The 15,896-nt window shown below is 36.6% G+C and overlaps 1 protein-coding gene across 1 annotated transcript in view; it reads right to left on the bottom strand.

The window, feature by feature from the left end:
• LOC106161264 (uncharacterized) overlaps positions 1 to 15,896 on the bottom strand; it is a 298,900-nt gene that overhangs the window by 80,745 nt on the left and 202,259 nt on the right. The window contains exons 173-196 of the mRNA XM_087004995.1: positions 15,441 to 15,737; positions 14,900 to 15,199; positions 14,375 to 14,489; positions 13,961 to 14,133; positions 13,378 to 13,653; positions 12,787 to 13,089; positions 12,360 to 12,662; positions 11,838 to 12,101; positions 11,331 to 11,603; positions 10,402 to 10,683; positions 9,800 to 10,096; positions 8,876 to 9,481; positions 8,185 to 8,472; positions 7,311 to 7,901; positions 6,289 to 6,591; positions 5,720 to 6,019; positions 5,219 to 5,330; positions 4,709 to 4,881; positions 4,117 to 4,404; positions 3,779 to 3,930; positions 3,249 to 3,399; positions 1,167 to 1,460; positions 667 to 969; positions 87 to 392 (exon numbers count right to left, since the gene is read on the bottom strand). Of these exons, the coding sequence (XP_086861121.1) occupies positions 87 to 392; positions 667 to 969; positions 1,167 to 1,460; positions 3,249 to 3,399; positions 3,779 to 3,930; positions 4,117 to 4,404; positions 4,709 to 4,881; positions 5,219 to 5,330; positions 5,720 to 6,019; positions 6,289 to 6,591; positions 7,311 to 7,901; positions 8,185 to 8,472; positions 8,876 to 9,481; positions 9,800 to 10,096; positions 10,402 to 10,683; positions 11,331 to 11,603; positions 11,838 to 12,101; positions 12,360 to 12,662; positions 12,787 to 13,089; positions 13,378 to 13,653; positions 13,961 to 14,133; positions 14,375 to 14,489; positions 14,900 to 15,199; positions 15,441 to 15,737 (6,750 nt within the window). The remainder of the gene's footprint in view (positions 1 to 86; positions 393 to 666; positions 970 to 1,166; positions 1,461 to 3,248; positions 3,400 to 3,778; positions 3,931 to 4,116; positions 4,405 to 4,708; positions 4,882 to 5,218; positions 5,331 to 5,719; positions 6,020 to 6,288; positions 6,592 to 7,310; positions 7,902 to 8,184; positions 8,473 to 8,875; positions 9,482 to 9,799; positions 10,097 to 10,401; positions 10,684 to 11,330; positions 11,604 to 11,837; positions 12,102 to 12,359; positions 12,663 to 12,786; positions 13,090 to 13,377; positions 13,654 to 13,960; positions 14,134 to 14,374; positions 14,490 to 14,899; positions 15,200 to 15,440; positions 15,738 to 15,896) is intronic.

Below are 15,896 nucleotides of genomic sequence, written 5' to 3'. Positions count from 1 at the left end.
TATTTTTCCTACTAGCTTTCTCTCTCAGCACCTCTCTGGCAAACGAAATATTATTTTCTCAACAACCACCAAATATACAGACTTACTAAATGGGCTTTCCACAAGAACAGGTTTGTCCATTTCCAGGGGCTCACTCAATCCTTTCTCATTTTCTGCTGTCACTCTGAACAAATACTCATTCTTGTTGACTAAACTTGTAATGTTCATTGTTGTGACAGACCCATCAACTTTGCCTGCTTTCTGCCACTTTGGTTTCTGAATATCTCGCTTTTCAACTATATATTGAATGATAGGAGCACCTCCATCGTTAGCTGGGGGCTTCCATTCTATTGTTACAGAGTCCTCTGTCTTCTCTTTGATATCAATTGGTCCAGTTGGTTTCGAAGGAAGTTCTGCAAATCACAATATAATTTGAATTATCCATTTTAAGCAAATAATGATTTTTAAAAATTTTTTTGTAAGTTTGGGAAACATTCTTCATTTGTTTGGATAAAGTTCTACACTATTTCATTTGTATAATGCAATCTAAGATCCAAGTATATACCTCATTGATGTAATCACTTTAGCAGCCGTGTGCTTTATCTAACCCAACAAATATATTTTTAATCAAATTTGATATTGCTGATGTACACAATAAACAAAAACAGGAAATGAGCCAACACCTACCTATTCCTTTTCTAGGCACCACTGCAGCAGATTCCAGGGGTGCACTGTTACCAAACTTATTAGTGGCATACACCCTGAAGTAGAATGTCTCGCCTTCCACCAAATCATCCACTTGACACTTGGTGATGGTAGAATCTACTGTGACTATCTCCATCCAGCTTTCCTTGTCGTCCATGCTGAGTTCTATGGTGTAGGAGAGGAGTGGAGAACCTCCAGAAGACATGGGTGGATTCCAGTACAGGGAAACAGACTCTGCTGTGACATTCTTGAACTCAATTGGTCCAACTGGTGTGCTTGGAGGCTCTGAAAGCATGATCAGTGGAGAATAAATATCCAAAATTTCAAGTATTTTTTAAATGCCAAGAACAACCGTGAACACAGAACAGAAGAGCCAACATATTGAAAGTTTGCAAAGTAATTGTAACTCAAAGTACTATAAAGCATCATATACATATTTTTTCTCAGTTTCTGTACTAATCACTTTAAAAAAAGGCACTTACGGGGTCCTGCAGATGGTGTGACTGGTTCCTGAGACTCCAGTGGGGCGCTCTTGCCCTCTGTGTTCTCAGCAAACACTCTAAAGATATAAGGTGTTCCTTCCTTCAGTCCTGTCACCTTACACTCAGTGGTTTCAGGAGGCACTTCATCAACTTCTGACCAACTGTAGCGCCTGGAGTCTCGTTTTTCTACCACATATTTCAGAACAGTGCCATCTGCTGACTGCCACTGTAGTGTAACTGAGTCCTGGGTGAGGTCCTTCAGGACCAGAGGGCCCTTGGGAGTGCTTGGTTTTTCTAAGTAATAATTAGATAAAGAGTTGAATGGACAAATAAAAATATTCAAAATAAACTAATGCTGTACCTATTTGTATATAAGGATAATCACGCCAGGCAACATTCAAATGTTCAAATCATTTGCAAACAACTAAATATTTCTTATTCATGGGACTTAATGCATTGCAAACCATGCAGGGATTAACTAGAAAATCAACTGGCTGCATTGGATATTTCTGGTGGACTTAAATAGGTTCAAATCTTGCAAAAAAAAAAAAAAAAATCAAACCAAACCAATTGCAATTTAGTTAATATCAGATGCATTAATATTATTAAATGTTTTAGTTCATAAAAAAATCTTTGTTAATCTTACCTTTCTGTATCAATCAGTCAAAATGCCATCATCATTTTCTCAGCTGACATGCAAAAAAGTCTTCAATCCAACCAAGTGTCACTACATTCAGTGGCACGTAACAGTTTGTACAGAAATGCACATATCAAAATTAACAGAGAACATACACTAGGCAGAGTCAGTCCTGGGTAGAAAACTGCTAGAAAACCTATGATCAAAGAGTAGGCAATGTAAGAAGGTGAGCAAAAGTCAGATATCACAGTTAGTAAATGGAATATACTGGGTGGAAAAAAGAAGGGGGCTTTTTATTTTAGTAACTCCAAAATTTTCTTTCATTACTTAACAATATTTCAACATACACTACTTCATGGTAGCATCTCTGCTGTAGTAAGCAGTGAAAATAAACTATAACTCAAAAAATTTATTAAAAATGTAATTTAAGTTCTGTCCATTTTCTTTTATCCACCCACTTAATACAGCATAGTTAAAAGCTAAAAACAAAAAAACAAACAAATAATATGCATCAAGCGTAAGTGCATCAGGAAAAGAAGAGCTAATCTGTAATATGTACTAATATGCTATAGAGAGAGAAGCAATCAGACATATTATACTAGGACTTCTAAATGAGAATTGAGTTACAGACAGTATATGTGTCATGGGTGCAAATCTCAACAAATACTGGACAAATGGCAACAGATCTGTAAGGCAGTAGCTTCATGTGATATCTATCGCAAGTGACCAATTCATGACTATATGGTGGTCAATGGAAATTCTCATCATGCTAAACACAATCAGGCAACACTTATTCCTAGGTGGTTTAAATAATGCATGTGTCAAACCTTGGCACACACAAGGCACATGCATGAAAAGTGATACACTGTGTATTACAACACTTTATATATATTCCATTGGAACAATGTGTATGCATATTCAAGTATGCTTTATAATGTGAGATGTCACACTGCCAAAGGATATAAATCGTTTGACAACCAGTGATAATATAATTGTGCTCAACACCACACTCGTGGGAAAGTACTTCACATTAAAACTGCATTCACTGCAACACATGCATAAAATCTGTCATTTATTTTCCACAAACTTTTCAGCAGTTATATCTGTTGTGCAACAAGCATGCATCATAACACACCAGCAGCGTTTACAGTTAAATAAATACACTCAGATTCATGCAAAAACATACAAATTATAATCACAATAAACAATGATCAACATTTTACTGGTTTAGTGATATGTCATACATATTTTTAACATTAAAGCTAAAGGTCATTAAAACTTAATCACTATAATAAGACAAAAAATACAGCAATAATGATTCGAAAACTGATATACTTTTTTATGAAGGCATCATCATCGGTGCACATTTATCGTGCATTGTGTAATATAAAATGTCATTTTAGAATATACTGAATTTTCAATGTCATGACAGGCACACAACTTACCAAATGCACTCTTGACCAGTACAGGCAAGTCCAGTTCGGCAGGTTCTCCAGTGCCTATGTCATTGACTGCTGACACACGGAAGAAGTACTCATTGCCTTCGATCAAGTTAGGGATAGTGTAACTGAACTTGGAGGCTGGGACACTTGTAACCTAATTAGGGAATATCATTAATCATTAAAATAATATAATAATATAACTTATGTTGCAAATACATATGTTATATCACAAATGATATTTTATTTTCAAATCTTTGTTATTTTTCAAAGAAAACCATGCTCTCTCAAATACAGATTATATGTGAAGTCTTAAATCATACACCATATTGGGTTTCTTTGAACTTGAGCACCCTAAGATTGCAAAACAACAGTTTCAATTTCACAAAAAATTGTCAAAATATAATTCACATTAAGAAAAGCAAATATCAAGATATTTTTAATATTGTAGGACTTTCATTCTCATAAAGATAAATTACAATATGGCTTAATAAGAGGAGGAAGAGAAATAGGAATTGACAACATTAATCAATTACCTTCATCCACGATGGTCTCTTGGCATCTCTTCTCTCAATGATATACGATGTCACCTCTTTACCACCATCATCTTTAGGCTTGGTCCACTCTAGGCTTACAGAGTCCTTGGACACGTTGGTCACTTTGAAGTCAGCTGGAGCTTGGGGTTTATCTGGAGTTGAGTAATTTTTAAAAATAATTTTGTTAAAATGTTAATCAAATGGGACCAAACTGCATGCTACTGGGAAAAAACTAAAATAAACTATTTGCTTTCATTTCCAACTCAATTAGTAATATAGCTTTTTACTTCATTAAAATGCTCACTTTGTTTGAAATTTATGGAGATATCTTTACTTACCAACCACCTCTACATCGATAGTAGCAGAGGCTTCCCCAGCTGGGCTCTTCAGCTGAAGGGTATATTCACCATCATCATCCAACTTGGCTTTTCTTATGGTCAGAGATGATGTGGAGTCAGTGTTCTCTATCACTACTCTGCCATCTGGAACAACTGGTTCACCATCTTTGAGCCAAACCACTTCAGGTGCTGGGGAGCCACCAATGTTGGCAGACATCTTGAGGCTGCCACCGGTCTTAATGGACTGACCATCGCGCAATTTGCGGTCAAGATTGATTGTTGGTGGAACTGAAATATTAGGTGATCAGATTATGTTCATTTTATATGATAATAAGATGGATAATCTGTTTACTTTTTTATTATTTGAAAAATATAGAGCAAAATGTTCCCTTTACACTTTTCAAACTATGCACAACTGTTCATAATCTGTAAATGGCAAGATGATAATGATTATCACCTAAAAATTCCCTAAATCATTATGATAGCACCTCATGTCACAGATCAAATGATACTGTCAAATCTTTTAGTTTATTTATTAATATGAAAATATTATTTAAAACATGTATATTGACAACACCACAAATTATCTTACCATTTACTGAGACTGCACATGAGGTTGATACCAAACCCAAAGTGTTAGACGCCTCACATATGTACTTCCCAGCATCAGAGTCTGTGGTGTCCAGTATGGTCAATGTGGCCACACTGTCCACATAGCTCATGGCCACCTTCCTGCCTGGTAACAGTTCTCTGTTGTTCTTTTTCCTGGACATTGAAGTGTTGAAGTGTTAACAATCTTCAGATCTTTTTATGACAAATAAATTAGAAATTAAAATACTGATCATTTTATTGTCCCACAAAAATGTTTTAAGTACAACCTAATTCGTTGATTAGATGTGAGAATGGGCCAAAAACAAAATTGCTGTTTACATACTCATTTAATGTCTAAAACACTTAATACACCACTATTGTTGTAAACACTATGCTAATATTCAGAGCTGGCCAAATAACACGAATGAAAGGTATTTGATGTATCATATTTGGTACGTCTTCACATCTATGCAGTCAATAAAAAATGGGTTCCTTTTAGGACTGCACTTACCATTTAACTTGAGGTTCTGGAGATCCAAATATCTGACACTCCAGTTTAGTTGTCCCTCCAACAGCTGCGGCAACATCCTTCAATTGTTCCACAACTCTAGGAGCCTCTCCAGCTATAAGAGGAGATGATATTGAACACATATTTTGCAAGTGACAAAAGTGTTTAACTTCATCTTAAATATGTAAAAAATCTTTGTAACTGAATCTCAAATAAAAATATTTGAAAATCATGTCCCGTGCACTTAGACTCTATTCACATCAGACAATATGCTTCACTGGACCACTCCACTTTGACAGGTCCTAACATGTAATTACACTGCAGAGGGCTTTACTCCCTTTCACAAGTTTGGTTATTTAGTTTTAGTTGATTAATTGGTGGTATCTGTGCTGTAGCTCTGTTTTGGTGACTCTCTTAAATACTAACCAAAGTAGACTATACATACAAATAACACAACCAATAATGAAATTCTATGCTGGTTAAATAGAAATATATTCTCCTTACTTGTTCTGTCCTCAGCCACAATCTGTCTAGAAGGTGGTGATGGCTGACTGCGGCCAGCTTTGTTTTCAGCAAGAACTCTGAACTCATACTTCTCTCCTGGCTGCAGATCTTTCACTGTGTACACTGTGTCTGGTTCCTTCAGGTTAAGGCTGGTCCAGCGGAACTTCACAGTAGATTTGACCTCAATATCATACCCTGTCACAGGGCTGCCGCCATCTTTTTCTGGTGGTGACCACTTCAGTGTTGCTGTACGTTTTGTGATGTCAGTCACCTCAGGTGCAGCTGGAGCATCTGGGGGGTCTAGATATTCAGAAATGAAAACATTATTAATTTAAATTATGTGTTATTAGTTTTATTTACTTGACTGACTGAGTTGTAAGTAATTTCTTAATCACAATAAATCCATTCAAATTTGTCGAAAAAAAAACTTCATTTACATGATGACAATTCTTCATGTACAATTATTTCTCAAATCATACACAAACTGGTGCAATTCTGATCAATTACTGCACCGAACAACAAATCATGCAATTATTAGTACATTTATCTCTGAAATTGCAGAGCCTCACCGAATGGCTCTTTGACCAGCACTGGTCCCAGCTCCTCAGAGGGCTGACTCAGCCCAGCCTCATTCTCTGCCAACACCCTTAAACAATACTCCACACCTTCCCTGACATCAGTGATGTCATATTCTATATCGTCAACCAGCTTTCTATTGATTCTGATCCATTTAGTACTGGTTGCCACGCGACGCTCAATGACGTAACCTTTGACATCAGCACCCCCGTCATTCTCTGGGGCATCCCATGCAAGGGTTATGTGTGACTTGCTCACTTCAAACACTTCAAGGTTTACTGGGGGTCCTGGTACATCTGAGGGTTAATAACATGGATTGTGAGGCATGCAAAGGTAAAAGTGAACAATGTGAAACACAGCAAATATATCCAAAGGGTTACTCTGAATTGATAATTCATGTGTTAGTTGCTTTGACGAAAAAATATTATAATTCATATTCATTGATTTGTCAACAAAGATTTTACTGTGTAAAATGAAACCACAGCAAATACAAGCAAAGGGTTAGTTCAAAACCATGACTTCATGTGTTAGCTGCTTTAAGTTAATCTTCCATAAAATAATTCTAATAAAATAATTCTCATTGATTTGTCAATAAGGGTGAGGATGTGATGTATAGCTCCTAATTTTGAAGTTATATGTCCTGATAAGTTAGCTGAGTTAAGTTATTATTTGTCTCTGTGGTATAAATTTATATGGAAAGAGATTCAGACCATGACTTCTCCATATTCAAATGTTAAAAGTTAAACAGTACAAAAATGAAAATGATGAAATGTTAAACAGGATGCAGATAAATGTTATATACCTTTTATATGATAAAATGTTTGCAACCATTCCAGGTGAAATAGCAACACTTTAGTTCTTGTTTCATCATATATATTATTAATGTTTTTAATGAAAGTTTAGTCACAACAAAGTGATCAAAGTGAGAAAATGTGAAAACCCATACATAGTAAAAACAAAGCAAACCATATACATAGCAAGATATATAAAAAAAATATATATATATACCACTTACCAAATGGAACCTTAGCTGTGACTGGTTCCTTGAGCTCTGCTGGGGGCCCAGTGCCCAATTGGTTACTGGCAGATACACGGATGTAATACTTGTTGCCTTCCAGTAGTTTGGTAATCATGAATTCAAATGTGCTGCCCCCTACAGTTCCTGCCTGTGTCCAAGTTTGTCTGGAGGCATCTCTTCTTTCAATTATGTACTCCTTGATTGGGGAGCCACCATCACTTTCTGGTGGTTGCCAGGTGACAGTGATATAATTCTTATTGGTTTCTTTCACTTGAAGATTTGTAGGAGCAGAGGGTTTTCCTGTAATAATGACCTCAAAGTCTGCTGTATCTTTGCCCACATCATTTTCTACAACAACAGAATATTTTCCACCATCTTCTTTTGTCAGTCCTTTGAGATTTAATGTTGATGTTCCATCTCTTGTCTGTACTGTAAGTCTGTGAGACTTCTCTACTGGTTTGCCATCATGTAACCATGTGATCTTGGGTTCTGGAACGCCATCTATGTCCACTGAGAGTGTGGCTGATCCTCCTTCCTTCACCTTCAGAGGTTCACGCAATTTGTTGTCATAATCTAGTTTGGGAGGCACTGAAATAGTAATTACCATAAGAAATCAGCTAAATATTGCATGACGTAAATACATATTACTATTAGAACAATGACATGTATAATTTACTTGAGTAATAAAAAGGTAAAAATTAAGTTCAAATGTAACACTGATTCTTTTTGTAAAATTTCAAATAAAATTTTACAATTGAGATCTAATTTTTGAATCATTTATATTCCCATTAAATATTTTTGAGATTTTTCTTGCATTTGATCATAAACATCAAGCTCCCCATATCTATTCTACTACAACTAACCCACCCACCTTGTACCCTGAGTTCTCCAACACTCTCCACTTTGCCCAAGGCATTGGTGGCCACACACTTGTACTTCCCAGCATCAGCAGGTTCAGTATCATTGATAACCAGGGTGGCAGTGTTGTTCTTATACTCAGTCTTGTATTTTCCATCTGTCTGGAGTTCCTTGCCCTCCTTAAACCACTTGATTTCAGGCTCAGGCTCTCCTGGTGAGATCTTACACTTCAGGGTGGCTGGCTCAGGGGAAATTACAGCCATGTCTGTTATTTTTTCCACCAGTTCAGGTGCTTCCCCACCTAAAAAAATAAAAAATTGAATGAATTAAAAGTTTTACTCCAAGACTTGATACTTAAATATATATATATATATATATATATATATATATATATATATATATATATATATATATATATATATATATATATATATATAAATGTGGAATAGCATATGGTAAAAAAATTAAATCCAATTACATTAGTTTTATAGTTTTATTTACAAGTCAAGATGAAAAGTGACAGGTGAAATCAGCCCTTGAAGTGAAATATTTATTGTCAATTAATTTTGAATTCCTGATACATGACATATTTACAAAAATGCATTAGGCTGTTTTGTTATACTTATGTGTTTTATTAATTTTAGTATGTTTGTATAGCAAATGTACCATTTTAACAAAAATCCATCAAACAAAACAGTACTCACTGATAGGCTCTCGGACAGTCACAGCATGGGACACTTCAGATGGTGGTCCTGTCCCTGCTTTGTTCTCAGCACTAACTCTAAACTCATAGCTATCTCCATCTCTCAGCTTCTCCACAACCAATTTGGTTTCTGCCACGGTCTCCTCTGTGGCTTTCAGCCAACGGAAAGCCTCGGTGGCTTTGTATTCAACAATGTAGTTCAGGATTGGGCTGCCGCCATCATTGCTTGGTGGTGACCATGACAGGGTGACAGTTGAAGATGTGATTTCTTCAACCTCTGGGGAGCCAGGTTTACCTGGTTTGTCCCATGGGTCCTTGGCTTTGAAAGGTGAAGACCCCTCGCTTGGCTTGCTCTCTCCTGCTTTGTTGACTGCTATGACTCGGTACTGGTATTCACTGCCCTCCATCAGGTCTGTGGCCTTGAAAGTTGTCTCCTCAATGGCATCATGGACTACTCTAATCCACCTGACACCTGGTGCGGCACAGCGTTCAAGGAGATAACCAATGACTGGAGAGCCACCATCTTTGCTAGGTGGTTGCCATGAGACAACTGCTGAATCTTTAAAGATGTCTGAGATGGTTGGAGCTGCTGGCGCACTAGGGACAACTAGACAGCAAAGACAAAAATTTCATTCCTTTTTTGATATTGAGATGTTAATGAAATAATTTAAAGTTGACAAAGAAAAAATTTCCTCAAAATGTAATGGGACAACATATAAAACATATTTAAAATCAGCTTTAATTTTTCTAAGTTGCATCATAAGCCACTGCATCGTGAGTAAAAATATTATTCAGATTCAGTTATATACTTTCAAATTAATCTTGCATCATAAGTCATTGCATTGTAAGTAAAACTATTATTCAGATTCAGTTGTATACTTTCAAATTAATCTATCAATCTTGTGCACTTTGACAAATAACTCACCGAAAGAACTCTTTGCTAATACAGCCTGTGCTATTTCAACTGCTGGTCCAGTCCCTTGTGCATTTTCCGCACTGACCTTGAAGACATATTTGTTGTTCTCAACCAGATTAGTGACAGTGAACTCGGTCTCTGTTGAGGATCCAGCTGGCTGCCATGTTCTACGAGTTTGTTCACGTTTTTCAATGATGTATCTGATGATGTTGCTTCCTCCATCGTCTTCAGGCTCAGCCCATTTCAAGGAGATGGAATTTGATGTGGCCTCTGGAGAAGTCAGGTCATGGATAGGACCTGGTTTGTCTGAAAATATTGAAGAATTTTTGGTTAAACACAGAGCTGGTTGTGTTGGGTGGGACTGAGCTTATATAATGTCACAAGAGTCATTTCATGAAAATACTAAATTTTACCATGATATACGAGTTATACTACTGCAAATGTCTTCTATGTAATCAAAAGTACTAACACCAGATATTTATTTGAATATAACTGCTGCAAACAAATCCCTCAACCATTCAGATCACTCAATACATAAAAACAAAATTGCCCAAACAAGCAAATTAATATTAATCATAATAACATTTTGATGTTGTAAACATGCTACTTACCTAACACCACCACCTTGATAGTTATGCTTGCTTTCCCACTGGCATTTTCCAACTTCAGCATGTACTCCCCAGAGTCTGATCTTTTCACCTTGGTCAGGGTGAGTGCTGTCATATTCCTGATGGTTTCCTCCTTGGCTGGCTTAGTTAGTGAGGCACCATTGAAAGTCCAGGTAACTGTGGGTTGAGGGTTGCCAGAGAAGGGGATCTCAAACACTGCAGAGGCTCCTGTTTTCAGGGTGATTGCCTCCTCATAGGACTCCTCAGACAGGATAACAGGTTGAGCTGGAAGGAGGGGGAGGGATGGAGATTAAGGACAGTGTTTTAATTGTGTAAGGTGTGAAGTACACTTGTGTGATAACATGATAGGTGGTGGGTGACAGTGCCCTTTATATAATTATGTGGTATGTGGTGACAATGTTCTTGGTGTGATAGTGTGATAGGTGGTGACAATGTTCTTGGTGTGATAATATGATAGGTGTGATAATTAACTTTCTACAAATGGGCAACTACTTGATCATGAGCTTGATGTGCCAGCTCTGTAAATGTGATAATGTATTAGGTGTGACCATTTGAAAAGTGTGAAAGTGCAAGATACACATAATAGTGTACTAACAACAGTGCACTGGACATACTGAATGAAAGTGCTGAAATGACTGTATGGTTAATTAGTAACTAGCTGAAAATAACTAAATGAATATGTTGTGCCATAAATGTTTAGTTACATCCTGTACTGTGCACACAAAATACACACAAAGACATGGACTGGAAATCGAAAGTTCAATCTGTCAAATGATATGGATATACTATACATTTAAGCATTCTGAAATTGGGAAATATTAATACTCATAGAACCAAGACAATACTTACTGTATTATTATCAGACACACAAAGATTCAAAAATAAAATATGAGTAGTAAAACACGACCTACCTGCCACTGTAAGGGTCGCTTTTGACTGTCTTCCTCTTGCAGACAGAGCATACTCTCCCTCATCCTCTCCATCCACATCTTTGATGGTGAGAGTATGCTTAACTCTCTTACCATCCTTCTCAATCTTATATTTCTCAGATGGGGTGACAATCTTCCCTCCTCTTAGCCATGCTATGTCCACAGGTCTGGAGATTTCACATTCAAACACTGCAACTCCTGGGATCTCTTTGACAGTTATGTCCTTCAGGGGCACCACAAATTCAAAGTCCTCAGCTAGAAAGACAGAAGAAAATGCACAGATTTATCAATAGTTTCAACATATGTAGAGTCCTACTAGAGTTGTATTTAAACCACATCTATCTAAGATATGCCTAAGTCATTTATTTAAGCAAGTTTGCATTAATTTGACAAAGAAAATTAATACAAGGAAAATCAAAACTATTTGTGAGACATTAATATTAAAAGAATACTGATATTATCGTTTTTTAGTCTACTTGCAGTACATACCCTCAACCTCGAGAGTAGCATCAGATGTCTGGTCCTCCACTTTAATAGTAAAGTTACCAGCATCATCAGGCTGGACATCAGTGATGGTCAGTTTGTGTTTATTTCCATCAGATTTCATGGTGTAGCGGTCACTTGGGGTGATAGGTGTGTCATTCTTAAGCCACTGTGGTTTCTGGTTGGGTTTATTGATCTCACATTCCATGGTGACAGTTTCGCCCTCTTTCACTGACTGTCCAGTGAGAGGTGTGACAAATTTAATTGGAACTGCAAAAAATGGTGTTTAACATATTTTAAATCTATTTTAATTTCTTTTTTAAATATCATATTTAAAAAGTTAAATAGCATTTTGCCTCTGTTCTGTTTAGTTTTAAATGCCACAATTATGTGAGTGACAAAAATTCCTACCAGCATTGTAAGATAATACAAGTAATCCTGTCAATAAACCATCTGATGATAAAGAAACAGGTCACATAAGTTACAGATATAATATCTTATTGAAATAGGAAGTGTAGTTATTCTTACCAAATGGCACCTTGGCAACAATGTTGCCTGTAGTTTCAGATGGTTTGCTAAGACCTGCTGCATTTTCTGCACAGACACGGTACTCGTACTCATTGTTCTCAATCAGATCTGTCACCTTGTATGTTGTCCTTGTGACTGGCATTTTGTTCACTTTAACCCAACGAGAACTTCGAGCCTGCCTGCACTCTATGATGTATCCAGTGATGGGTGAACCACCATCTTTTTCTGGTGCTTTCCACTCGAGAGTGAGTTCCTTCGTGCTGATATCTTTGGCAGTAAGGTCAGTAGGTGCATCTGGTACATCTGTAAATCACAAAAATCATCTTGTAAGAAATCAACAGAAAAGGTAAAAAGATTTAGCAAACATATAGCATAGCATTATGTGAATTTAAATATAAAAATAAAAATATAAAATAAAACATCTTACCAAATGGTAATTTGGCAGTCACTGGTTCCATGAGCTCCACAGGCTCTCCAGTGCCAATTTTGTTCTTGGCTGATACTCTAACATAGTACTGATTACCCTCCACCAGTTTTCCAACTGTAAAACTACAGGTGCTGCCATCTACAGTACCAGCATTGGTCCATGTAGCTCGGTTGGCATCCCTGCGCTCAATGATGTAGTTTGTTATAGGGGAGCCTCCATCATCAGTTGGTGGTTGCCAGGCAACTGAGATGCTATCCTTGTTATAACTTGTTACCTCTAAGTCTTTGGGTTTAGAGGGTTTGCCTGAAATGGAAAGTGTTTGTAGCAATCTAATATTACAAACTACATATTCAACCAAGTTTAAGGAATATAAGAAATAAAAGTGTCAACAATTACTATTTTTTTGACAACAGTACTACACAAACATGAGTCTTAATCTTTTGGCCATTCCTTAGCAATAATAAAATGAGGTGAAATTATTTGGCACTTACATGGGAACATGCTAATTTCTTTAACTGTTTCTTTCTTTTAAAAAAGGAAACAATAAATACCCAAGATTCTAGAGACTATAAAACAAATAATCAAAATTACCTGAAATATTGACTTCAAAGTTAACCTCTTCTTTTCCTGCGGGGTTCTCTGCCACAACAGTGTACTGACCAGCATCTTCAGCCTTGACCTTCTTCACTGTTACAGTGGACATAGTATCTGTGGTTTTGACTGTCACATTGTCTGCTGGTTCACCATCTAATAACCAAGAAATCTGGGGTTTGGGTTCTCCAGAGAACTCCACTCTCAAAGTGAGGGTCTCCCCTTCTTGTAGACTCTTAGACAGTTGTGATTTGTCATACTTCAACTCTGGTTTAGCTGTGTAAAAAGTTTGAAGTTTTGCTTGAATTCCTTAAGAATTGAATAATAAATGCCAACAAAACAGGAGGAAAAATGGAATAGATTGTGTACATTTTGACTGAAAAAATAAGCATACACAGAAAACACTACTACCTTACAATAAGTTACAGAAAAAGATACTTAAATGTTGTAAATATACTTGTTGACTATTAAAAAGCATAAAAATTTACCAAAAAAAGAGACAAACATTCCTATCTTATAATTGTGATCAGCCAGTTTAGCTTGAGTGTCAAAATTTCCAATTACAATAAATACTACACCTTACCTTGTACTGTCAATTTAGCCTGTGTGGTCACTTTCCCTATCTTATTGGCTACCTCACACCTGTACTGCCCACTGTCCTTGAGGTCTGTCTCCAGGATGACCAGTGCAGCCACTTCCTCAGCATAGCTGATTTCATACTTCTTCCCTGATTTGATCTCTTTGTTGTCCTTAAACCTACAGTATAAAAAGTTCTACTTTAAATTTTTTTACCAAAATACATGTTAAGTTACTGCAGTGCTTTTAAAAAGTTTTTAAGTACATCTTGGAGATATTTTTAAATTTAATGAATATGTTATTAAAATCTCCATTACAATTGGAAAGTAATGATGTGATTTCCATGTCAATCAAAGCTGAGAAGGTTAAAAGTTGATTATATAAACTATTGCAGGTTCACTGTACTGTTTGGGTTACTTACCATGTAATTTCAGCCTCTGGTTCTCCAAGTGAAATGTCACATGACAGAGCAGCCTTTTCAGGCATCACTGCTGTCACATCAGACATTGGGCTGAGAAGTTCTGGAGCTGTGCCAACTAGAAAACAGTCACAATATCAGATCATTTACCAAATATACATCTCAGAAGAAATATACCCATGACAATTCTCCATAATAATCTTTACTAATGTTTTAGTGATATTAAAGACTTACTCTGGGACAAAAATGGTAGTGAAGCAGCTGATTCACTATTGTTCATGTTTCCAAGTGATCAATATCACTTAAACATCAGTAAATACAATTCCTTACAACCATGAACAATCTAACTGACAATATGATCATTTTCTTAACTTACTTTTTATTTTGTTATACAAGTGAGATGTCATCCTATAACTGTATCCTAGAAATAATTTAATTGAACTTTAACATGTAGCACTGTCAGGAAAACTATTCCCAAGCAATGTATCTGATAAACTACCAACTCAGCATTATTAACCAAAAACCCACCAACAGGTTCCTTGACGATGACAGGTTCAGACACTGGTGATGGCTCTCCAACACCAGCTTTGTTTTCAGCAGAGACACGGAATTCATATTCTGAGTCTTCCTTGAGCCCTGTTACTGTGTGAGTGGTATCTGACACCTTTTCTGGTACTTTGGTCCACCTGACACTACTCTTCATTTTGTATTCAATGACATAGTTGCTGATTGGTGCACCACCATCATCCTCAGGCTCAGTCCAGGTCAAGGTCACAGAAGATTTTGTGATGTCGCTAACCTCTGGCTTGCCAGGTTTGCCTGGTTTTACTGAAAGAATTAAGTGTCAGAGAGTTCATTAAATGTCATACTTTCACCAAAAATTACAGTGGAAATTGAAAATGTCATATTCCAGGAAGACAATTCTAATATAGCTTCTCCTATGAAAAATTACAATATTCACTTTAGCAGAATAAAAACAGTGCAATGAAGTGAATATAAATCAAATTGCCTCTTGTCCATTATCTCAAATGAAATAAAATCGATAAGTATAATATCAAACATTCCATACCAAACAGATCCTTGGCCAGCACAGGTTGTTTGATTTCAACAGGTTCACTGACACCACATTCATTCTTAGCACGGACTTGGAAAGTGTACTTGGTGTCTTTCTTCAGCCTAGGGACAGTGAGCTCCAGGTCTGGAGTCTGCCCAGCATCTTTCCATGCCCTCATGGTCACTTCCTTCATCTCCATGAGGTAGCTTGTGATATCACATCCTCCATTGTCCTCTGGTTCTGTCCACTTCAGAGTGACCTCTTGACTGGACACCTCTGCTGCTATGAGGTCCCTGGGAGGTGAGGGTTTGTCTGAAACATCAGAAGAAGGTTGTTACTTTACTTTTAATTAACTGAACGAAATATCTAATATACATGTATATTTTATAAATCTTCAAATTATAAATTTAAATATATATGCAAATACACATACATAAAATCCTGTGAGTAAAAAATTTCAACCCTCATATT

This window comes from Lingula anatina, chromosome 2, assembly GCF_051362555.1.
Source record: "Lingula anatina isolate TDL-2025a chromosome 2, LinAna3.0, whole genome shotgun sequence".
Lineage (NCBI taxonomy): Eukaryota > Metazoa > Brachiopoda > Lingulata > Lingulida > Lingulidae > Lingula > Lingula anatina.
Note: the sequence above shows the minus strand (reverse complement) of the source record. Positions and strands in the feature narration are given on the sequence as shown.